Source organism: Citrus sinensis, chromosome 5 (genome assembly GCF_022201045.2).
Source record: "Citrus sinensis cultivar Valencia sweet orange chromosome 5, DVS_A1.0, whole genome shotgun sequence".
In the NCBI taxonomy this organism is placed as follows: Eukaryota; Viridiplantae; Streptophyta; class Magnoliopsida; order Sapindales; family Rutaceae; genus Citrus; species Citrus sinensis.
The window spans coordinates 4,126,165-4,151,381 of NC_068560.1; the positions used below are offsets into that span (position 1 = coordinate 4,126,165).

The 25,217-nt window shown below is 34.8% G+C and overlaps 2 protein-coding genes and 1 non-coding gene across 4 annotated transcripts in view; all 3 read right to left on the minus strand.

Annotated features, from left to right (window-relative positions):
* Positions 1-25,217, minus strand: part of LOC102625788 (putative inactive cadmium/zinc-transporting ATPase HMA3) — a 104,573-nt gene that overhangs the window by 2,897 nt on the left and 76,459 nt on the right. Inside the window, exons 2-4 of the mRNA XM_052441858.1 lie at positions 1,757-1,983; positions 294-551; positions 119-216 (exon numbers count right to left, since the gene is read on the minus strand). Coding sequence (XP_052297818.1) covers positions 119-216; positions 294-551; positions 1,757-1,937 — 537 coding nt within the window. The 5' untranslated portion in view covers positions 1,938-1,983. The remainder of the gene's footprint in view (positions 1-118; positions 217-293; positions 552-1,756; positions 1,984-25,217) is intronic.
* Positions 5,227-5,330, minus strand: LOC127902891 (small nucleolar RNA R71). The gene has a single exon (XR_008055528.1). It is a non-coding gene; the product is annotated as a small nucleolar RNA R71 (small nucleolar RNA).
* Positions 19,665-22,580, minus strand: LOC102626273 (ent-kaurene oxidase, chloroplastic-like). 2 transcript variants are annotated; one of them, XM_052441861.1, is made up of 7 exons: positions 22,317-22,580; positions 22,050-22,225; positions 21,376-21,537; positions 21,117-21,257; positions 20,615-21,031; positions 20,310-20,504; positions 19,665-20,212 (listed from the first exon to the last, which is right to left on the minus strand). In XM_052441861.1, the coding sequence occupies exons 1-7, from the start codon at positions 22,474-22,476 to the stop codon at positions 19,898-19,900; spliced, it is 1,566 nt and encodes a 521-aa protein (XP_052297821.1). In that variant the 5' UTR covers positions 22,477-22,580; the 3' UTR covers positions 19,665-19,897. The 2 variants fall into 2 exon arrangements, with proteins under 2 accessions (XP_052297821.1, XP_006492559.2); XM_006492496.4 differs by having other exon boundaries at positions 22,062-22,225; positions 22,317-22,579.

Consider the following 25,217-nt stretch of genomic DNA (forward strand, 5'->3'; position numbering starts at 1 on the left):
TTCCCTCCCCCCTCCCCCCCACCACCCCTCAAAAAAAAAAGAAAAAAAAACCTCGGAAACAGAAAATCAAATGATACCAAACAAACAGGCACGTTGACAGAGAAAGATGGAACCAGACCTTGTAGCTTGCTACCGACTCAAGCCACTGAGAAATAGAGAATAAAAAGACAATAGAACCAGCTTCCACATAATCTCCAAGAGCAAGAGTTCCCACAGCTGCACATTACCAAACAAAATATGAAAAAAATAGTAACCCTTCTTCAATTTGAATTGACGAAATTCAGGAGGATTACCTGCCATCAGAACAAGAACATTTATATTAAGAGTGAGGCTCTTAATTGATGCTACGCTTCTTACTAATATTGCAGGGACTCCAAAGATGACTGCAGCGACAGCCAAAGATTGCAATGGATAATAAATATATCCTAGAAATGATAGTGCAAGTAACAATCCCGAAGCCATGACTGATGGGGCGGGCCACTTCTTCTGAGATTTCATTTTCCCCTCTGGTCTAACAGTAGCCTCCAGCCTTGCCTTATTCAGTGCCTCAACTGGCATTAAACCACAAAAGATTTCGTATCAATACTCACAATAACATCACCTTTGACTCAAATACTTGTAAGCATACTTGGGAGCATTTACAAGTGGCAAATTCTATATAGCTTAATTGTCCTTCCTACTAATTACAACAGTCATGCCCAATGCTATAGACATATCCCCAAGTTGTGTCAACCTTGTAAATAATAAAATTTGGCTAAGAAATATCTAACTATAATTTCTAGTTCCCATTAGAGGAGCACGTTTACGCCATCACTTATTATACATGCATTAGTTTGGGAAAAAAAAGTCTCTTTATTGGGTAGGGTGTTTTGTTCCTTCTCCAAATTAATTAATAGAGTTATTTAATTTCATTCCGCACGAAAAAGACATGGAAGAGTCCCTATATCAGACCAGGAGAACATTAAAGTCCAATTGGACAAATGGTGTGCTCACACTTCAGTCCTAAAAGTGCAATAGACAAAGACAGAATCACTTATAATTAAGTTTTTTTGAAAAAAATTCATCAGTGCTACCATCGATAATAGTTATGTAGAAACTAATTAGTGGACTTTTAGTAATTTAAATGAGTAAAAAATTCAGGAAAAGAAGTCTAAAGTGTAACATAAATAATAACATTGTCCATTTAATATAACGAAAAAAAAAATAACATTGTCCATAGTAATGGGCTGATAAGTCATGTCAGGGTTGTGGCCATATGTTTTATAATTTCATGCGTGCATTGCATTTGTAACCATATATGGTGAATATTTAGTTACAAGATATTTTTTATTCTATAATTATCAATAAAAAATATAATGTAGGAGCAATAGTAAATATTCAATAAGTAAATTTAAATTTGAATCTCAATTGATGTGACATTCATTTTTTAAATGACAATTAAGTAACTGTATAAGTTACAAAATTCATCTGAATAACACATAGTATTAAAATTTAAATAATAGAATCTTTAATATTACTGATAGTGCAATAGCCAATAGCCCACCTCAATTGTTGAGAAACCACTAGTGACAACTAGTAAACATGTTAATCCCAAAGATAGCCCAGGACATATAAACTTCAATTCTCATGCAATACAAAAATCCAAAAAAATATTAAATTAATGATTGAAAAGAGTAATAAAGTATCCATTTGTGCTAATATTGCTTCATTTGCAGTATATTTAATTAGTTCTTATTTATGGCAGCACAACACATACCAATTTTGGTCTCGGAAATGCGTCGGGTATCATGAACTACGATCACTGTTTTCGTTGGCACAATCACCGAAATCTCTTCAACTCCATCAAGTGAATTCAGAATCCTCTCAACAAGTGGAACCTCTGACGAACAGCACAAACCCAACACCTCAAAATAATTTTTCTTTAACCTTTCAGCCATGAAAGAACAAAATATCGAGAATATCAGACAATCTTTGATATAAGTTCTTATTAGATCAGAAGACGAAGAAGAAGAAGAATACTGATGGAAAGGTCAGAGCTTTATTCTGTGTCTTATTTACTTGTTCTATGTATATTTTAAATTTTTATTTATGGGGCTGGCAAACTTTGCCTGCTACAGTTGAGAGGGAATTCAACTGTATACTCTTTAATTTATTCAAATTTGTTAATATTTTAACATGGAAGTCCGTGTATTTCTATTTATTAATAAAATAATTCCAAGGATTTGAAGAAATAGGCATCCCGGTCTGATGATTGTGTTTTATATTAATCTTTCTTGTTTGTCGTAACTTCATAATTTATACGAGTGATGTGATGATTTGGATTGGTGTTTCGTGTTAAGGAAATATGTAATAATATTTTTAATTGTTATGAAAGAGACTTGCTTATTAATTGTGTCAAGAATCTTAAACACTAATTTGAATTTTGTACAATTATTAAAAAATTAAAGAGTTATTATCATTACCAACTAGGAAATTGAATTACAAAACTTAAAGAGTTATTATCATTACCAATTATAATGAGATAATAAAATAGAAAATAAAAATATTTACTTATAGTTATCAATTATTATATATACACAATAAAAAAAAATATTATGCATACATATTTATGAATGTGTAAATAAATTTTATTCAACATTATATCTATTTTGATCATTTGCATTCTTATTGTATTTTAACACTAAAATTTGCTTAATATTTTATATGGCTGTTTTTAAAATTTACAATACTTTTAAAAATAAATAAAATTTTATTTTATTTCCTTAAAGCAATACTATTTCCTTAAAGCAATAAAATTTTAAAGAAAAAAATCTCACATATGCTAGAATATGTTTTCTATCACATTAGATATTTGTTTAGATATACAGATAAATCATTGAGTTGATACTAATGGAAAATAATACAAAATTCTTAGTTTTTAATTTTCACTTTGGCAATCAGCAACTAGTTCAAAAAAAATTATGTAAAATAACTAGTGTAATGTTGAGTGTTAGAAAATGCATATTTATAAAGGAGAAAACCGTCATTTTACATTTTAAGTCTTACTAACAACCCTTACTTTTATATATTTAACCTTCTTGTGATTTAATTACATGTGTTTTATTTTAATTAAGTATTTTATGTATTTTAGGGGCATTATAGTCATTTCACAATAAAGGAGAGATCAGACGGCAAAACAGACATCACTTTTGAACTCAGGACGGTCGAAAACCTTAGGAGGAGCATAAAAGGAAAAATGGCACTATTCACATGTACGGTACTATTCACGTGTACGGTACTGTATACGTTACTGTTCACGACACTGTTCACATAGACGGATGATGACGTGGCATTGACCGATGATGTGGCATTGACTGATGAGGTGTCACGATCCTGTTGGACTAAAATTCTTATGTACTGTTGATGGTGACGTGGCAGCATATCAGTGGACGAAAAATCTCGCGTACGGTGCATGCATCACACAGGATTATTTTCAACCAAACCGCGTTACTGTTCATCCGGGTCAAACCGCGTTACTGTTCAAAGTCGGGTCAAACCGTGTTACTGTTCATCCGCGTGGTCAAACCGTGGACTGTTGACTGATGACGTGGCGCAATCCTGAGCGTCCAAACTGTTTTTAATCCGATGGCCATGATTTACTCCATGTATCTATAAAAAGGGGGCCTCCCCCCCCTAATTTGATATATCTGAATCCATTTTTGGGATCCATTTTCTGTAATTCCCTCTCCATCTTGTATTTTCTTCGTATTTTAATAAATTCTCATTTTGCCCCTAGTTCAACTATGAGTGGCTAATTTTCTTTCAAGCTTGGGTTGAAGGTGAAGTCTCAACATGTGTCATGGGCTTAATTTGGTAAATTTATTTTCTCTTCCCCTTTAATTTTTGTGGATGTTTTGACTTCTCGTCGACAAATAATAATAGTCTTGTCTAGATACCGCCTTGGTTACACCGGCTCTCTAGTATAAGGTTATTATTATTTGGCACGATAAGCCCTTAGCACCATATTGATTAGAGCGTGGTTCATGAGGTGTGGATTCCCCCCTCATGATTTAATTGGCATTAATACGGATTATTTAGCCCATGATGCATGTTGATACGGATCCAGATACCCAAGTACGTCATTTCAATATAATTCTCTTCAATTTATTCTCTCCATTGCAATTCCAATTTTAGAATTTATTCTCGCCATTTTAATTTAAGTCTTAACATATTCCAAATCATTTCCACCATAAATCCAACCACTCATTTACAAAATTAATTCGATACACAATTAAAATCCACCTCCTCGTGGGATCGACACTCAACACCATTGATCTATACTACAATAGATTCGTGCGCTTGCGAGTACATTAAAATTTGCACAACAAGTTTTTGGCGCCGTTGCCGGGGAGGTAAGTAATTTTAATTCATAGAATTAATTTTTGTGAATAATTTCTTTTATTTGTTTTCTTGTATTTTTTTTTATTATTAAAAAAAAAAAGTGAATCTACATTTAAAGGTTAGTATTTCTTTTCTTTTTCTCTTCTTTAAAATTCTGTAATTTAATTTTCCATTTATTTTTCTTTGTAATTTTTTTTTTGTTTATCTTATTAATTTAATTTTTAGTTAATTTCTTTCACGTATTTATTTTTGTGTATTTTTATAGAAAGGTTGTAATAGCGCAATAAGGTTAGTATCGTAATTTCTCCCTCTTCTTTATTTTTATTTGTTTTGTTCCCATCTTTATTTTCTTTTTATTTGTTTTGCATGCATGGTCGTAGGTCATTATTACCTAATCTTGAACCTATAGACCTTGAATTAGAAAAAACACTTCGCACACAAAAGCACATTAAAAATAAATTTGAAATGGATTTGCAACCACAAGAGAGGCCATTTAAGGACTACTTCAGTCCTTTAGCTAATTTGAGCACATCATGCATAAGATACCCTAATGTAGCTGCTAGGAGCTTTGAACTAAAACCTAGTGTGCTAAATTGTCTCCCCACATTTTATGGCCTAGAAAATGAGGATCCATATAATCATCTGAACGATTTTCATGCCATTTGTCAAACTTTTAAATATGAAAATTTTTCAGACGATGATGTTAAACTTAGACTATTCCCATTTTCTTTAAAGGATAGGGCTCGTTCATGGCTTAATATATTGCCTGCTAATAGCATTGCATCATGGGAACAAATGGTTACAAAATTTTTGAATAAATATTTCCCAGTACATAAAACCAATGCTATTCGCAGGGAAATCTCGGAGTTTACCCAGAGAGAGGACGAGCAATTTTTCGAAACATGGGAGCGATTCAATGGGCTACTCTTGAAGTGTCCACATCATGGGTACGAGAAATGGCACCAATGCCAATACTTTTTGGAGGGATTATTGCCGAATGTGCAAGAATGGCTAATGGCAACAAGTGGAGGAGAGCTAATGTCAAAAAGTGCATCAGAAATTTGGGAATTCTTCCAGCGACAAGCAGATAATTCCCAACAACGGAGTCGATCACTCAGGAATACTAGAAGAATTAAAGGAGTGAATGAGGTTCAAATTGGCGAATCAAATTCAGAAATCAAAGAAGTCAAGGAGATGGTTGAAGGTCTTGCTCGACAAATAGCATCATTATCGATTGCTAAATCAACAGAACCACATGACCATGACTCATACTCAGATCAAGCCAATGCCATAGGTGTAATGAGAAAGCCATCAAATTACAACCCATACTCCAACACATATAACCCTGGATGGAGAGACCACCCTAATTTTTCATGGTCTCAAGGATTCCAACAGAATGGACCAGCAGCTCCAACTCCACCAATGCAACCAATTCCACAAAATCCTCAAGCCTCTCAGCCACCATTCAGACCATACAATCAGAACCAGAATTACTCTCAACCCAGACCATGGGAGGATTCATTCCAGAATCTCAAGAATCTTACTCACTCTACGATTGAGCAACAGAATCGCACCATTGATGGACTACGAAATGAGTTGAGAGCGGGCTTCAACTCACAAGCCCAATCAGTTTCAAGCCTCGAGAAGATGGTGGGACAACTCGCTTCTTCAGTTCAGACCTTGGCAATGACTGTTGAGAAAGGAAAATTTCCAAGTCAACCAGTGCCTAATCCTAAAGGAGTGCATGAAGCGAGTACTAGTTCACCACAGCAACATGGAGAGGTCAAAGCAGTAATGACCTTGCGAAAAGGAAAGGAAGTCGACAACAAAGTGGAGATGCCGGTGACAAAAGAAAATCAAATTGTACCTGTGAATGTTGAGGACTCATCACCGGAGGAGAAAGAAGAAACTAACCCACGAGAATATGTTCCGAAAGCTCCATTTCCTCAGAGGTTAGCTAAAGGAAAAAAGGGAAAATCTACAGGTGAGATTCTCGAAATCTTCAAACAGGTAAGTGTTAACATCCCTTTACTTGATGCTATAAAGCAAGTTCCATCTTATGCCAAGTTTCTTAAAGATTTGTGTACTAAAAAGAGAAACATGCATGTTCAAAAGAAGGCATTTTTAACAGAAAACGTTAGTTCTATACTCCAACATAAAATTCCTTTAAAATGCAAAGACCCAGGCTCCCCCACTATCTCATGTAGTATAGGGAACCACACAATTGAGAATGCTTTGTTGGATTTAGGAGCTAGTGTAAATCTTTTGCCTTACTCTGTATTCGTGAAACTTGGACTGGGAGAATTACACCCAACTCCAGTGGTGTTACAGCTTGCAGATCGGTCCACGAAAATACCTCGTGGTATTGTGGAGGACGTGCTTATCCAGGTAGACAAGTTTTATTTTCCTGTTGATTTCATTGTAATTGACACTCAACCAATACAGGATTCAAGGAAGCACATCCCCATTATTCTAGGCCGACCTTTCTTGGCAACTGCGGATGCTCACATTCAATGCAGGACTGGAAATATGCAGTTGTCCTTCGGCAACATGACTATGGAACTGAACATCTTCAACATTGCCAAACAACCTCACAGTGCAGATGATGGAATTGTTGATGTGGATTTAATAGAAACAATAGTTGATAATACTTTTCTTTCAAACCTTAGTGATGATCCTTTACAGACATGCTTAACTCACTTTGGTTTGGATTTTGATATTGACAGATCGGTTGATGAGGTCAACGCCCTGCTTGACTCAGCACCATCTATGGACACTAATAAATGGAAGTCAAGAGTTGAACAACTAGCACCATCAGAGAAGCAACTCATTCCATCATCAGAATCACCACCGAAACTCGAGCTCAAACCATTGCCCAACACTTTGGAATATGTGTTTTTGGGAGAAGAAAGCACTCTGCCGGTAATCATCTCATCATCCCTCAATGACGAACAAAAAGGTAAGTTGTTGGATGTTTTAAAAGAGCATAAAGGGGCATTAGGATGGACCATAGCAGACATCAAAGGTATAAACCCAGTAGACTGCATGCATTACATTCACCTTGATGAAAATGCTAAATCTACTAGGGAAATGCAACGTCGGTTAAATCCTAATATGAAAGAAGTTGTTAGAACTGAAGTCCTTAAGCTATTAGACGCAGGTATCATTTACCCAATTTCTGATAGTTCATGGGTCAGTCCTGTACAAGTTGTCCCTAAAAAGTCAGGAGTCACAGTAGTTACCAATGCTGATAATGAATTGATACCCACTAGAGTGACTACAGGATGGCGTGTATGCATTGATTATAGAAAATTGAATTCTGTCACACGTAAAGACCATTTTCCTTTACCATTTATTGATCAAATGCTTGATAGATTAGCAGGCCATGAATTTTACTGCTTTCTAGATGGTTACTCAGGATATAATCAGATTCCCATAGCACCAAAAGATCAAGAGAAAACTACTTTCACTTGCCCTTTTGGCACATTTGCATATAGGAGAATGCCATTTGGATTATGTAATGCACCTGCTACATTTCAACGATGCATGTTGAGCATTTTTTCTGATATGGTTGAACGATTCCTTGAAGTCTTTATGGATGACTTTTCTGTCTTTGGCAACTCGTTTGATCAATGTTTACATCATCTAACACTAGTTCTGCAGAGATGTATCGAGAAGAACTTGATCTTAAATTGGGAGAAATGCCATTTTATGGTAAAACAAGGTATTGTTCTCGGTCACATCATTTCGAGCAAAGGTATTGAGGTTGACAAAGCCAAGGTGGATCTCATTTCTAATCTTCCTCCACCTAAAACAGTCAGAGAAGTAAGATCTTTCCTTGGGCATGCTGGTTTCTATAGACGTTTCATTAAAGATTTTAGCAAAGTTTCTAGACCCTTATGCAATTTACTTGCTAAGAATGCACCTTTTGTCTTTAATGATTCATGTCTTATGGCATTTGAAAAATTAAAGCATTTGTTGACATCATCACCCATCATTCAGCCCCCAAACTGGAGCTTACCATTTGAGCTCATGTGTGATGCATCTGACTATGCAGTAGGAGCAGTATTAGGACAAAGAGTTGATCGAATTCCTCATGTTATTTACTATGCTAGTATGACATTGAATGATGCACAGTTGAACTATTCAACTACTGAAAAAGAAATGCTAGCAGTAGTGTTTGCATTGGAAAAATTTCGATCTTATCTCATTGGTTGTAAAATAATTATATTCACAGATCATGCTGCTCTTAAATATCTTCTCACAAAGAAAGATGCAAAAGCTAGACTAATTCGTTGGGTGTTACTTTTGCAGGAGTTTGACTTGGAATTCAAAGATAAGAAAGGGACAGAAAATGTTGTGGCGGACCACCTCTCTCGTCTCCATTTTGACACAATTACAGAATCATTACCATTGAATGAGTCATTTCCAGATGAACAATTAATGAATGTGGAAGTATTACCTTGGTATGCTGATATAGTTAATTATCTTGTTACAGGTAAACTTCCAGAGCATTGGACCAAGCAAGACAAGGCTAAATTCTTTGCAGAGATAAAGAATTTCTTTTGGGATGACCCGTATTTGTTCAAGTATTGTGCAGACCAAATTGTTAGACGATGTGTCCCAGAAAGTGAAATTCAGAATATCCTTTCATTCTGCCATGAACAAGCTTGTGGAGGCCATTTCAGTGCTAAGAAAACCGCGACTAAAGTTTTACAATGTGGTTTTTATTGGCCAACTATATTTCGAGATGCTTACACTTTCTGTTCTTCATGTGATAGGTGTCAACGAATGGGGAGCATTACGCGAAGGAACATGATGCCACTAAATCCAATTTTAGTGGTTGAGATTTTTGACGTATGGGGTATCGACTTCATGGGACCCTTTCCCCCGTCTTTTGGTCATCAATACATATTGGTTGCTGTTGACTCTGTATCAAAATGGGTAGAAGCAATTCCATGTAGGACCAATGATCACAAGGTGGTGATAGCATTTTTGAAAAGCAATATTGTTTCACGCTTTGGATTCCCTCGAGCGATAATCAGTGATGGTGGTGCCCACTTTTGTAACAAAGCATTCAAAGCTCTTTTGACAAAGTATTCAATCACACACAAAGTGGCGACCCCGTATCATCCGCAAACCAGTGGCCAAGTTGAGATCTCCAATCGAGAAATAAAGCACATATTAGAAAAAACGGTGAGGCCGGACAGAAAAGATTGGTCATTAAGACTTGATGATGCCTTATGGGCATATAGAACGGCTTTCAAGACCCCGATTGGGATGTCACCCTACAGGCTAGTGTATGGAAAAGCTTGCCACCTACCTGTGGAACTCGAGCATCGTGCATATTGGGCCATCAAGAAATTCAATTTTGACATGAAGCAAGCCAGCTCAGAAAGAAGATTACAGCTGGCAGAACTTGAAGAAATTCGCAATGACGCGTACGAAAATGCCAAGATTTACAAGCAACGAATGAAAGTCTTCCATGACAAGCAAATTATGAGAAAATCTTTCACCCCAGGTCAGAAAGTGCTTTTATTCAATTCTCGCTTGCACCTATTCCCAGGTAAGTTACGCTCTCGATGGTCTGGCCCATTTATTGTTCATACTGTTTTTCCACATGGGGCAATTGAAATTAAAGACCCAAAAAATGGTGTCACGTTTAAAGTTAATGGTCAAAGATTAAAGCCATATCTAGAGTACCAACCACATGAAGAAGACACCGAAATAAATTTGAGTGACCCACCAAATTTGAATTGATTTTTTTTTTCTTCTCGTTGATTTGATTTTTCTTTCTTTCTTTTTATTATTATTCTTTTGCTAATTGAAATTGTTTTTGCATAAGTGTGTTTATTTTACCATTAAGTTTTCTCTTATCATTTTTAATCATGAGTCTCATACTTAGACCGTTCCTCCTGAACATTCTTAAACCACTTCAACGTGTCAAAACTCATCTCAAAAGACAGATTCAATTTTGTAAAACACATCGCATTTGGGCTCTACAACCACCAGAGTTAGTAGCCTATGTTGAGGGTTTAGAACACCAACTCAGAGACATTGAGAGAAGTGTTTACGACATCCAGTTGGAGCTTGAGGTAAATTCAATAAGAGGACGATTTTAATTTTCTTTGTGTGGTTTAATTTGTTTTTCTATTTGTGTGCTTTAGTTTGTTACCCCGGTGAAGTGGTGGATAACGGTACTCCGTGACAATCAAGTCGGTTACTTCAGTTTCCCATAATAACTGATATTCTGAGGCGAAGGTATGGACAGAAACGAGATTCTAGCGAAGCTTCACAAGCGATTCCCTTCACTTCCTCAGAATGCCCTCCTTACGATCTATAAAGCTCGGTCCGAACGCATGCGATTACTCATGAGGAATAACATACCTGCTGACATCCGTTGGTTAATCGAGGCTAAAGTACGATCGGCAGGTGAGTTACCTCCAAAATTTATTGCATACATGCCTGGTTGTGGTAAAGGAAATTATGCAAGAAAACGACGAGCTCGAAGAATTTCTGTTGCTTGTCATAAGTGTGCCAGAATGAGTTGCAATAAAAACCCATGTTCTTTAGGAATGGTGTCTGATAACAGGGAAGATAAGATTCAATTCATTAGGGATGGCTTGAATAAGGAGTCATTGGATGATATCCTTTTGTCTCTTGAAACGCATCCCAGTGGATATGTGCAAGGAGCGATTCTCCAGTTATGGCCATTATTCCAGAAAGAGCATGCACGATATAGTCTCGGGAATCTGACTATAAACGACCCTGTTTGCCAGTTTATAAGAAAACTGGATAGGAAGCCTATCCTCGACCCATAGAGGGCGTTCAAGCCGTTTCTGGACGTAAAACCAGAGGAAGATGTGAGCCACAGTCGCAACTACCTGTAAATATCCTTTTACTTTATTGTTATTTTATTTCACTATTGTCTTATTGTTTGCATTATTGTCTTTAATAATTTTATTACTGTTTGCTTTTTCCTTTTTACTGTTTTCTTTTTGACTTGCGAGCCACGTGCTTTACGCGTTATTTGACACTGACATATTACCTCATACACAACCATGACCCACTATCACCAAGACTCTTAAATGTGATTTCTTTTTTGTCAAGCACTCACAAATTGTTTTTGAGAAGTATCACAATGTCAGCTACTCCCAATAGACAATTCAAGAACATTTGTGTGCTTTCTGGATTTACATATGGCAAACATAAAGAGTTCGTTGAGGCAGCCATAGATCTTGGTCGAAGCATAGCAGCGAGAAATTTACATTTGGTGTATGGAGGAGGTAACCGAGGGTTATCAAAAATGGTCTCCGAAGCAGCTTTTATCAGAGGAAGTCAAGTGTTAGGCATCATCCCAAGAGTCTTAAAACCATTGGGCAGTTCGTCTGACTCATCAACTGGAGAAGAGTTAGTCGTCTCAGGTATGCAAGAAAGAATAACTGAAATGCTTAATCATGCTGATGCTTTTATTTTCCTTCCAGGAGATCTTGCAACACTAGAGGCACTTATCACGCTAGCATCTTGGGCCCATCTGCACATCCACCAAAAACCCATCGGTTTGTTAAATGTCAATAACTTTTATGATGGCTTTATCGCATTTCTTAACCATGCAATAAAAAACTATTTCATTCCCGCTAATGTGAAAAAACTCTTTATTTGTGCTCACACTGCTAATGAGCTACTTGATCTGTTACAAGCGTATAAACCGGAGCCAGACCCCTGGACCTTTGTGTTGGAGCGCCCAAATAATGATGGTAACAGTAGCAGCAGTAAGAAGTACAAATTAGATTTAACTCTCCGCCTGTAAATATTTTCTTCTGTGTTGCACCACCCAGGTGATGTCTTCTAAACTCTACTTCTTTCATTTCAAACATTGAGGACAATGTTTCGTTCTGGTTGGGGGGAGGGAATAGTCGACAATTATGAAATTTTGGTTAAGTTTTTACTAATTTTTTGTTGTAGAAACTAACTGTTGCTAACTTTTTGTGTTGAAGATGGCTGAATATGGAGTGTAGTGACTCTAGAAACGCATCTTCATCGTTTAAAAAAAAAATTAAAAAAAAAAACTTAAAAAAAAAATTAAGACATTTTCTTTTTTCTTTATTATGTGTTTATGTTTATTTTTCTTCTTTTTAATTTATCCTCTATAAAAATGCATTTTCCAACTTTTGAGTCGAAGATGGCTGAATATGGAGTGTAGTTCCTCTAGAAACGCATCTTCTTTAAAAAAAATAATAAAAAAATCATTTTCTTTTCTATCATTTTAAATGTAACTTTTCTAAATTAATTTTTCTACATCATTTTCACATTTCTGCATGCATTTTTTTTTTTTTTTTATGTTTAGAATAGGTTGGGGGGTAGAATGTTTTTTAAAAAAAAAAAAAATTTTTAATTTGTTTTAACATTGGGTGACATGATTAATTTAAATTTTAGTATTTGTATTATCTTTGGTCTTAAGTGATGTTACATTATGTTTGCTACTCTACATGTTGATGTTGGAGACATATATGAGTTGCTTGAAGGAATGAACATGTCATAATAAGTACCAAGTGAGTTTTTGAGCCTATCATTTTTCTTGGAGAGTAACCCTTTTGCCCATTCTTTATACAGCTTAACAGTTTATTATTGTATACACGATCTCTAGATTTCTTTTGAGTTAACCCTTAATAAAAAAAAAAAAGTGTGTTGCTACATTTGGAGGCCCATCTAACTAGTAGATATGGAAGGTTATTCAGAGCCCTAAAAGACGATGGAAAGGCCATCTTTGATCCGTTTGAGCCTTTCTAGCCATCCCTTTTATTAAATATCCATAGTTAACCCTTTTGAGCCTTTAAAAAAAAAAAAACATTTTCTTTGTCAACTTATCATCTTGACCCACTCCAATTTGGAGTATTACCCGATGTCTTATAAGTTCCATCACCTATTTATGTTTGAGAAAATGTAAATAATTATGTTGTTCAGTGAAGTTATGCCAAAAAAAAAAACAAAAAAAAAAACAAAAACAAAAACAAAAACAAAAGTTGTTGTTTCAAAAGAATAAAAATAGGTGAAATCCACCTTGCAACTTCCAAAAAAAAAAAAAAAAAAAAAATTCTCTGCATTTTTCTCAAACATACACTTTGTTTTCCTTATTTCCCTTCTTTGTTAACCATGTCCCTAGCCTACGTTACGTCCTAATAAAAGTCCTTCTTGATTTTAGGGAACTATAGTCCGAAGTAGAAGCTAGTTATATGGGCTAAAAAGATGTAGTGATGCATAATTAAAAAAAAAAAAAGATAAATAAAGTGGGTTGACTAACATTTTATTTGACTTGAGATCGTATTATTTCTAAGCTGAGGGCATATTTATTTCATCTTGGTGAGAGCATGTGATATCACTTCTTTATTATTTTCTCTCTCAATTACCATTCATTGGAGTGACTATTTTTATTGGGATTAATTTATTTGTGAGAGTGTCACTACTTCCAGTGAGATTTTGGGGTTTGACATGTCATTCTTGAGAGTAGCTAAAACAAAGTCTACTGGGCTAATTCATGTGGATGGTTGATGTGGGTGTGATGTTGCTTTAGACTGGAGATAATGCTTATACTTTTATTTGATTGCTATCATTAATCTGATGGAATAAATACGAGTGTTTCTATTAAAAAAAATATATATTTTGAATTTGAATTTTATTTTCGCTTTATTTGCTAGGGACTAGCAATAAGCTGGTTGGGGGGTGTGTTGAGTGTTAGAAAATGCATATTTATAAAGGAGAAAACCGTCATTTTACATTTTAAGTCTTACTAACAACCCTTACTTTTATATATTTAACCTTCTTGTGATTTAATTACATGTGTTTTATTTTAATTAAGTATTTTATGTATTTTAGGGGCATTATAGTCATTTCACAATAAAGGAGAGATCAGACGGCAAAACAGACATCACTTTTGAACTCAGGACGGTCGAAAACCTTAGGAGGAGCATAAAAGGAAAAATGGCACTATTCACATGTACGGTACTATTCACGTGTACGGTACTGTATACGTTACTGTTCACGACACTGTTCACATAGACGGATGATGACGTGGCATTGACCGATGATGTGGCATTGACTGATGAGGTGTCACGATCCTGTTGGACTAAAATTCTTATGTACTGTTGATGGTGACGTGGCAGCATATCAGTGGACGAAAAATCTCGCGTACGGTGCATGCATCACACAGGATTATTTTCAACCAAACCGCGTTACTGTTCATCCGGGTCAAACCGCGTTACTGTTCAAAGTCGGGTCAAACCGTGTTACTGTTCATCCGCGTGGTCAAACCGTGGACTGTTGACTGATGACGTGGCGCAATCCTGAGCGTCCAAACTGTTTTTAATCCGATGGCCATGATTTACTCCATGTATCTATAAAAAGGGGGCCTCCCCCCCCTAATTTGATATATCTGAATCCATTTTTGGGATCCATTTTCTGTAATTCCCTCTCCATCTTGTATTTTCTTCGTATTTTAATAAATTCCCATTTTGCCCCTAGTTCAACTATGAGTGGCTAATTTTCTTTCAAGCTTGGGTTGAAGGTGAAGTCTCAACATGTGTCATGGGCTTAATTTGGTAAATTTATTTTCTCTTCCCCTTTAATTTTTGTGGATGTTTTGACTTCTCGTCGACAAATAATAATAGTCTTGTCTAGATACCGCCTTGGTTACACCGGCTCTCTAGTATAAGGTTATTATTATTTGGCACGATAAGCCCTTAGCACCATATTGATTAGAGCGTGGTTCATGAGGTGTGGATTCCCCCCTCATGATTTAATTGGCATTAATACGGATTATTTAGCCCATGATGCATGTTGATACGGATCCAGATACCCAAGTACGTCATTTCAATATAATTCTCTTCAATTTATTCTCTCCATTGCAATTCCAATTTTAGAATTTATTCTCGCCATTTTAATTTAAGTCTTAACATATTCCAAATCATTTCCACCATAAATCCAACCACTCATTTACAAAATTAATTCGATACACAATTAAAATCCACCTCCTCGTGGGATCGACACTCAACACCATTGATCTATACTACAATAGATTCGTGCGCTTGCGAGTACATTAAAATTTGCACAACATGTAACACTCGAAATCTAACACATGTGGAGCACATGACAAAGAAGAAGGTTACTAACGAATTATAATGCTTACAACACAATCTTAAATTGAAATAACTCAAATTTTATTCAAATCAAACCAAAATAAATATCCGTGAAACAACTCCAATATTAATATTATCTCCTAATTTCAAATATATATAAATAAAAATCTCCAAAGATAAGCATAACTTGCAATAAGCTACTGTATCTACAAAAATAAATGATGAAGGATGCACTGTCAACTTAGTAAATAAAATCATTTCCAATACACTAGATTTATGGGGTGCCAAAATATTTGCAAGCCTTTTTATCAAAATATACATTAAAAACATAAGTTCTACAAAATAAAATATTATAATAGAAAGACATAAATTCATAAGTGATTCAGATATCAAAAGCATAATTAATCATAAAAATAAATCGTTCAACTTACATACATAGAAAACAAAAGCTTAGCTTATATTACATAGTGTCACCTATACTTCTAGTGATCCTGCCAGAAACAAAATCATAATAAGAATAGCATGGCCATAGTCAGAATAGAAATTTCGTGTTGGTCAGAATATAAATTAGAATGAAAATCAGAATAACTATGGATAATGAGCCAAAATATCTAAATTCATTTTCATATGTAACGACTTGAGCATGGTACTTTATATTATATGTGGCATTTTACGGCAAGCTGATCCTCGAGAGGTGGCCCCGATACAACTTTAAGAGGTGGCCTCTACACAAGTTTCTGTAAATAATCTTAACCGAATATGTGAACAAAACATTCATATCGGATTCATAAAAGGTCATGCCAATGATTTATGCTTGCAAAACAAGTTTCATTCTAACATTTTATAGGTAATTTCATAAAAGATAATTATTTAGTAAAATAAATTAAACATTTAAATTCATTTACAATATTTTGTTAAAATCTTGGAAATAGTATAATTTTCAAATTTGAAAAAATTTAAATAAATAGTTAAATTAATTTTTTTTTGAAAGTCACTTGATTTCTAAAGTACTTTAAAACACATGTAATTATAATAGTATCAAAATAATTACACAAATTCAGTACACTAGGAATGACAATACTTGTCATGCCAAAAGCAATGATCTAAATACACTTGTAAGCATCCAACAGCCTCAAACACTTTAAATAAATACGAGATATAATTATTAACAGCTTATCCCAACATCCTGCTCTTCTAACTTGTACCCGTACTAGTTTGATTCTCTGAATTTTAACTTTTAATCTAATAATCGGAATGACATATTATCTTACAGAACTTTTTTGGACATCCATGACTATTACTCATAAAACTTTGTGATGATCCGATGTCAAAATATTTTCAAAACTATTTAGTTCTTGATAAGTTCAAATCTATTGTATGGAGCATTAAATAAACATTATAGGTTCCAACATTTTTATAAAATTATATATATTTTTTATAAAATTAAATACGATAATACTAGACACGAATAATAATCTCTATTTACAATTTCAAAATTTTTCGAATTCATTTGGCACTCCAAATAATTTGATAATTTTGATTATTGTGTTGAAATTGCAGTTTTCTGGTACAACAATGTTTACTTTGAAAATCCATATAAAATCGAATACAAGGTCAAATCTTATGAAATAAAATTTATTCAATACTCCCTACATGTCTAATTTATAAAAAGATAAGTTCTTGTCAAAATAATTTTTCAAAGGTTATGATTTATTACAAAATATTCATGCTGTTCAAAAATAATTCTATAAGACGCAACTAAGAAGCTTGTAATTTAAATAAGATCACTAACCCCGTTGTAGAAGGGGAGAGAAGGAAATTAGGAAAAGAGGTATTTTATAGGAAAATACTTGGAAACCCTAGTAAATAATAAAGCCTAGAATCATTCTCTAAAATCAAAGCTTAGGATTGCCGCCCAATATCTCCTAATAAAAGAATTAAAAGAAATAATTTTTCTTATTTCTTACTAAAAATTAACATAATTATTAATTTACTCCAATACCTTAGGTTAAACACAAACAAATATCACTACTTATCTTTAGAAACATCAATCATGCAGAAAGTACACTTTAATAAAGACATGCAACGCTAATTGAAAATTTTGAACCTACCTCTTCCACGTAGATTCATGTTTGGTCATAGCAACATTATCGTTATTTAAAATAAAATAGTATATTAAAATTCAATTAGAATAAGAATTACATCCACATTTATTTCACGATGCCACACAAAATTTCAATAAAAAGGGTCAAAATGCCATGCAAGAAACAAAAAGGCTTAAGAATAGATCCTGTTCGGGTTGGATTTTTCTAAAAAAGTTCAGAAGTATAGTCGACCACAATCTACTCAAAACTCATTGTTGTCGAGCTGAACACGTAAGTACAATCTGGAGCCTATGTTGACGACCTAGTTTATAAGTACGACCTGAGATTTATGTGAATGACTTAATTTAAGAATACAACCTTAAGCCTATATGAGTGACCATGAAATTCACTGGTCCGACCTGGAAGTGAAGAAATCTGACCTCGAAATTTATTTGTCTGACCCAAGAATTAACTTGACATAGAAAGCTATTGGTTAAGATAACGTGGCCTAATTTCTAGGAAAGTTGTGTGCCACGATCTATTTAAACCTTCTCCAACTGATGACCACATGCAACTGTTGAAGAAAGTGGGCGAAGTTAAAGTAACCACCCATGACCAAGGGTCTATTTAAGTTGAAAATGGCAACTGAGGAAGAGGTTAGCAAAAATCAACCAAAAACTCTACAAGTGACTTATCTAAAAGCCTTAACATTCCCGACAAGATTTTTAGTTCCTCGATCGGAAAATTCCTTTATTTCAACTCATTCACAATTCTTCCCTCTTATTTTCATCTCTTTATTCACAATTTCTGACTTAAGCATCAGAGGGTCTACGCCGGAACCCTACCGGCGTATCCTAACCGTGTTTTCTGGTTGGCAAGTACATAAAATTGCGGTCATATTAGCATTTGAGCTTGGGTTCACCCTGTAATTCCCCCAAAGAAACAAATTCAGCTGTTGAGGTCGTTTTTCGAGATCAATAGATCCAGAAACCAAAAATAAAGAAAACTTCAATCCCCTTAAAGCTGGTAAAACATGGACTCACTTTGGACCCAAAAAGAGGTGTAGAGTAAATGAGTAATAATAATAAACCCACCAAACTCATAGGAAAAATGAAAATAATAATAATAATAATAATAAAGGTAACAAGGTATATTTGTAGTTTTGTACCAATACGGCAATGCTTTTATTAATAACCGCAATAATTGTTTTTAAGTCGATCTTAAAATATTAGTAGTGAAATTTCATCTAACAATTTAATAAATTTGTTGTTTATGGAAATTAAAACGAAAATGATAGTTAAACTCTCAATCATTATTTTTTAAAAATTTTGAAATCTCTCAAATCCTGTTTTATCTGCATTACATATGAAGTAATTAGAAAAAGAAAAGTAGATGAAATAACAAATTAATTAACTGTAATAATAATATAGGACGCATACAAATTGACTAGTACTGTAAATGAAAGGCTACTCTTTTATGGCAATAAGCATTTTATTTAAAAGTGGAAATTTCTTTCCAATAAATTATGGGCCAGCATGAGTTAGGTGCTTAATGGAACTCAAAATTTCTAATAAATATTTACAAAAATACATTATATTTTGATCAATCTTACATCTGAAGGAAATTAATGGTTTGCTTCTATAAATGGAAAATATTTACAAACAAATTTTGGACTTGTCTATTGGACCTTAGGGGCCATGGCCCGTGGGTGCAATAAGCCTTTTAGTATTGTCAGTAATAATCACAAGCCTGAGAGTGGCTTTAAGACTTCAGTTTCTGCTAAAGCTTGAACAGAGACTTTAAAATTCTTCAATTTTGTGTCAGATTATGCTAAATACCAATGTTTGAAGGTAGTGTTTTATTTTTTATACGTACATACATACAAACATACATACATACATATAAATATATATAATTTGAAGGTAATTATTATTATTATTACTAGAAATTTGTGGGAGCACTCTTTTATAGTGCAGCCGAGATAATATGAATGAAAAGAGAGTGGTTTATCATTTACAATCTAAATAATGGGAGGTTCCATAGTTTTATATGTAGTCATTTCGTGCACTGAATATTCAAAAGTTTCTATTCCCTGATTAAGAAGAAGTCGGCGTGATTGAGCGGCAGATATCATACAGGATATAAGCCTTGTTATTGTATACATATACTAGAACAGTAGAACTGCAGTAACTCTCAATGTTGTCACACATTATGGAGATAAAGAGTCTTCACGTCTTCAGTTTTTGGTAAGTAGTGGAGGAGATGAGGAAAAGTGACGATCGTATCAGGGTCTTCCCTATATTAATTAGGCCTAAGCCTTATGATTGCATGCAAAGGATGCAGCTTGTGAGTAGTGTAGCCAACAGTATCAACACTTTCTTCCTCGCCATCTCTCAGATTCCACTTGAATTCCTGCACCAGCCTACCTATTGCAGTGCAAGCTATCAAACTTGCCTGAAGAGAACCTGCGCACACCCTCTTTCCTGCTCCAAAGGCCATTGTCTTGTACAAATCTGCAGGGTCGTTTTGCCCATCAAGAAATCTCTCGGGTTTCCACTCCTCTGGGTTTTCCCACTGTTTCTTGTCCATGTTGCATCCGTATATGTTTATTGCAATCTGTGTATGCAACATAAATTAAAGTTAACATCTAACAATGCAGACACCATTAGTCGGAACCACAAAGATTTCAAAGGAAACTAAGCTAAACAACAACCTCACTTCTAGCAGGAATGAAGTATCCTCCTATTTCGGTATCTTCATGTGCAAATCTTAAAGGAACTATTGGAGCTGGACTGTACTTTCTCAGAGTTTCATGGAAAACTCCTCCCAAGTAAGGAACCTGTGCTATGTTTTCCTCCGTAAACTTGTTTGACCCACAAACTGATTGAATATCCTGAAATAGACGGTCCTGTAGTGTGTGTGTATATATATATAGAAGGAACATCAATATATGCAAAAAATTTTGAACAGGTAGCAAAGATCAAAATTCATGGAGAGACTAGCGATTGATTAATTAACCTGTCGCATTGGATCCTTTGCGAGCTCATACATGGCCCATTCTGTTGTGACCAAAGTAGCATCTGATGTCTCGATGATAGGCTCCCAGAGCAGCATGCTTATTTGTTGCTCTGTAAGTGATTTTACTTCTGACAACAAGTAATCAACATAACAATTCAGTTCCTGTCCTGCAGCAATTCTGCTTTTGGCCTCGCCGATGAGGGCGTCCATTACTGCTTGCCTGCGGGTACACAATCTCTGAATTTTCATTTCCACGCCTTTATTAGGAACCCATCTTAGATAAGGGAAGAAGTCTCTCCAGTCCACCTCAATTGCTCCCTCCATTATGTCACGCACTAAAATTTTAAATATCTCATCTTTTGACAATGTGGTACGGAGCTCCTTCACATAAATTGATTCCACAACCTTTCCCACAGCCTGAAAATGCAAAATGCTTTAATTATCTCTGTATTTAGTCAAAGATAAGAGATGAATTTCCAACAAAAGATCACAGCTAGGTCACCTGCTTCATTGACACTGCAAAAAGTTCAGACTCAAAAATTTTCCTGAAATTCACTAGTTGTAGAGGGTTGTCCTTGATGTGAGCATGAAATTTGGTTGAAATATTTCCCATCATTGTGTCTCTATGGATTCGATGTCGCTTCTGAATAACACACATACAGAAAGTACGCATCATTAGTTTCGGCAGTAGGATATACATGCATACGCAACATATGAACTGACACGGTGAAAGCAAGAGAAAGTTGGAGTAGCAGATTAACCTGAGCATTTCCACCCAAAACATTTGTGAGTAAACATCGTTTAGCCATTTTGTGAAATTCATCGTAGTCACTTATTGCAACCATACACTTATTAGATGTGAGGATCTTCAGGGCATTTGATAGCTTCCTTGTTGAAATGGATGGATATCTGGTCACCATGGCCTGGAAGAACAAACAATAAATTAAAACATTTTAATCATTGATTGATTGATTTCTGATTGATTGATTTCTCTTCTTTGTGCCCCTATATCAGTAACTAACTAAAGCTACATGAATATATAAATTAATTAATGACAAGCAAACTGGACATTTAGTGAATTAGACATCTTGATTGTCAGCCTAACGACCTAACTAAAGGGATTCATATGCAGCTCACTCAAACTTACACCCGAGCGGTTAAGTTGCCAAACATTAACGGCTTAAACATGTTATATACTATTAATTTTACAGCTCGGGCCCAACAATTAAGTAGATATTATTAGTTTTGGTCACATAGTCAGTCACAGTTTTGTTCTGGACTTTTTTACTTGAAACGCATCTACTTAGTTAACAGTTCATTCCTTATAAAATAGTTCAGTTCAGAAACTGACTCGCTAGCGAATTGTGATGTTACGTTAACAATTTCACCCGATGACAAAATTGAATCTATAGTTTGAGTGTTAAAAGTATAGAACCAGAATGCCTGCCTCTTTAGCAACATCAGCGGAGTTGAGAACAATCATAGTAGAAGCGCCAGTCTTGATAGAGTAAATTGGTCCATACACCTCTGCCCACCTTGTGAAAGTCATGTGTGGTTTCTTCTCTTTCAACTGTAACAAATTTCCTATAAGTGGTAGCCTTCCTGGAACCTCTGCACACAACTCCCCAAAAACAACCCATTGATCATTTTAATTAATCAATGAAGAACAAAGAACTGAAGAGAAGAAACCATATATACATACCTGGAACAGGCGGAAGATTAACAGCTAATTCCATCCTCTGCCTAGAGATGAACCTTCTGATGAAGAACAAGAAGAAAAACACAGAGAGAGTACCAAGAGCAATGGAAGTAGCAAAGGGTACTGCTTGAAATGATTGAATGATGTACTCTTTGGCGGCCATTGTTTTTTATTTTCTATACTGAAATATAGTGAAAGAAGTCGGAGATTCTATAGAATGAGATGCTCAAGGCATAACTTGAGTATTTGTAATCATGATTACACACATGGGTTGTTGAATTGGAATGTTATATTTTCAAAAAACATTTAGCTAAAGTACAAGTAGAATTGACCTGTCATGTGTCAAGAGAGAGACGACCGAATTATGGCCTGTCTCTGAGTCTAAATTAGCCTTGTTGGTGCTGTTTTTTGTAAGTGTTTTTCAGGAAGGATTCCCTTTCGGCGTTTACCAAATATGGAAGGGTCCAAACAATTATGTTAGTCGTGTGGATAGTGCCAAAATGGGGCATGGAATTATGCAAAGGAATCAAGAGAGTTCAGATACTATTACAACAAATAAATTCGTCACTGCCGTGTATCTGCGGTTGCAACTCAGTGCTATCCATGCCTTCAACATAGCTGGAGTCGATAATATGATACTTATAGGTCCATTATCTTTAAATAATGATAGCTTTTTTTTTTCCCCCTTGTACATTAGTGAGAGTAGATTTCTGAACAAAGCTCAAGAGACCTCTTGGATTGAACTAAAACAAATGTCTAAATTTGAAATCCTAGTATATTGCGGATCAATATTTATTGCTTAAAGAAACTCAAATTTTTGAAGAAATATTGGCGAAAATACATTGTATTTTGATCAATCTTTACATGATAAGGAAATTAATTGTTTGCTTCTATAAATGGAATCTCCACCACGCCGTAGAAATATTGGACTTGTCTAGTGGACCTTAAAGTGGCCCATGAGTGAAATGAGTTTTTTACTATTGTCGGCAACACTAACAAGTAACAATGTTGAAGTAATTAAAAAAAAAAAACTATATATATATATATATATATCTGTAGAAATATTGGACTTGTCTAGTGGACCTTAAAGTGGCCCATGGGTGAAATGAGTCTTTTACTATTGTCGGCAACACTAACAAGTAACAATGTTGAAGTAATTATATATATATATATATATATATATATATATATATAGTAGTTTTCTGGTCATGGATTTTAAAGTAGGGAAAAGTCCGGGAAAATTTTAAAACCGCATGGCTTTAAAGGCTTACAGTTTAAGCCTTTAAAACCATGCGGTTTTAAAGGTTTTCCGAACTTTCCCGTACTTTAAAATTCTGGACTGGAACATTTCTCTCTCTCTATATATATATATATATCTTTAAGATAAATTAATTTTTATAATTCATTGGACTTCCATGCTAAATGCCAATAATCCGAAGGTGTTTATTATATTTATCTATTGAGATATCAATTTATCATGCGTGTTGGGGAAAAAATTATCATAAGCATTGTAACTTTTTATAGAAATATTATATTTTAATTTACTGATATTTTATTGGAATTCTATCGAGAGCGTAGATAGATTCTTTTATAATGCAGCCTAGATAATATTAAAAAAAATAAAAAAAAAAATGATTTAGAAAGTGATTTACAATTTACCATCCCAATAATGGGTGATTTTTACACATAGTCTACTAGTCGTATGTTGAATATTCAAAATATGAACGCTACCAAAGAAAATAAGTTTCCATTATCCCATTAAAGAAGTTGTAAGCGTGATTGGGCTGCGCTCTAAAATTATAGCCATAATTTCATTTTCATGTTGTGAGAAAATCATTTTTTCTTTTGACTTGACCAAGATATTGTGCCGCTGTGGAATATGCTCTTGTGCGTATAGGTAACTCAGTTTTTCTGTCGTTACTTTTTTATATTGCAGTCACTCAACCACACAGCATGTGTTGTTGGAATGTAATGCTTTGAGCATGAAAAGATTGACTGCATTTTGGATTTGATGTCTGGAGGGGGTGCGTTTATAGTGGATATCAAAGATCCAAAAGAATGCCTAAACATTTGATTCTTTTTAGAGCATGTAAAGAAGAGATAATAATTGGGGTTTGTTTGTGTGCTTATTCCTCCTTGCACCTTTGAGCCTTTGAGGCTGTTGCATTGCTTTTTTCTTCAAAAAAAAATTATGCAATTACAAGAAATCTATTGCTTGGATATTTTCAAATATTGTAAGATGGATACAAAAACTCTTTTTGTTACTGAGGGCTATTCAAATTTTAAAACTAGGGTCTTGTAACTTCAAATTCACATTTACGGACATGATGAGATATTTGTTTTAAAGTTTCTAATAATAAAACAATCAAATTCTTGAGAACCACCAAATAGTTAGGTGATAAACCATTTCAAATTTCATTCATGTTGGTGGTAAAATATTGGACGGAGATACTAATGGCATTACATATGGAGAACATGATTCGAGACTATGATAAAGGATGAAGGGAAAGTTGAGAAGGGAGGATAAAATGGAAAGATCTCAATGAATTAGTCTCAATCACCTAAACTGCCAAAGAGTGACACAAAATTGCCTCCTACAAAATATCTAAGTCACCACGTGTTTATACGGGACTACAGTAACAATCACACGAGGCGCCACCAGGCCACATCCCCACCTAAGTTGTCTCCAAAGCATCTCTTTGTGAGCCGCCAAAGTCAAGATTAAGAAAGGGGGACTACGGACAAGCCACCTCCACCATCCCTCTAATTGATTCATTCAAAATTGGCCAATTAATTATAGTTAAGGGCACACAATCAACACAAACTGTCACTAAATAGATAGCTGCCCAACCTAAACAAGCTTAAAAGCCTCAACAAAAGGAGTCAAATTACTCTCGAGACCCG

Coding starts and splice junctions, on each gene's coding strand:
- LOC102626273 (XM_052441861.1), bottom strand. CDS start 22,476: ATGGCCGCCAAAGAGTACATCATTCAATCATTTCAAGCAGTACCCTTT. Junction 21,258..21,375: donor TTTTGGGTGGAAATGCTCAG/GTTAATCTGCTA, acceptor TGTGTTATTCAG/AAGCGACATCGAATCCATAG. Junction 20,213..20,309: donor TCATTCCTGCTAGAAGTGAG/GTTGTTGTTTAG, acceptor TTGCATACACAG/ATTGCAATAAACATATACGG.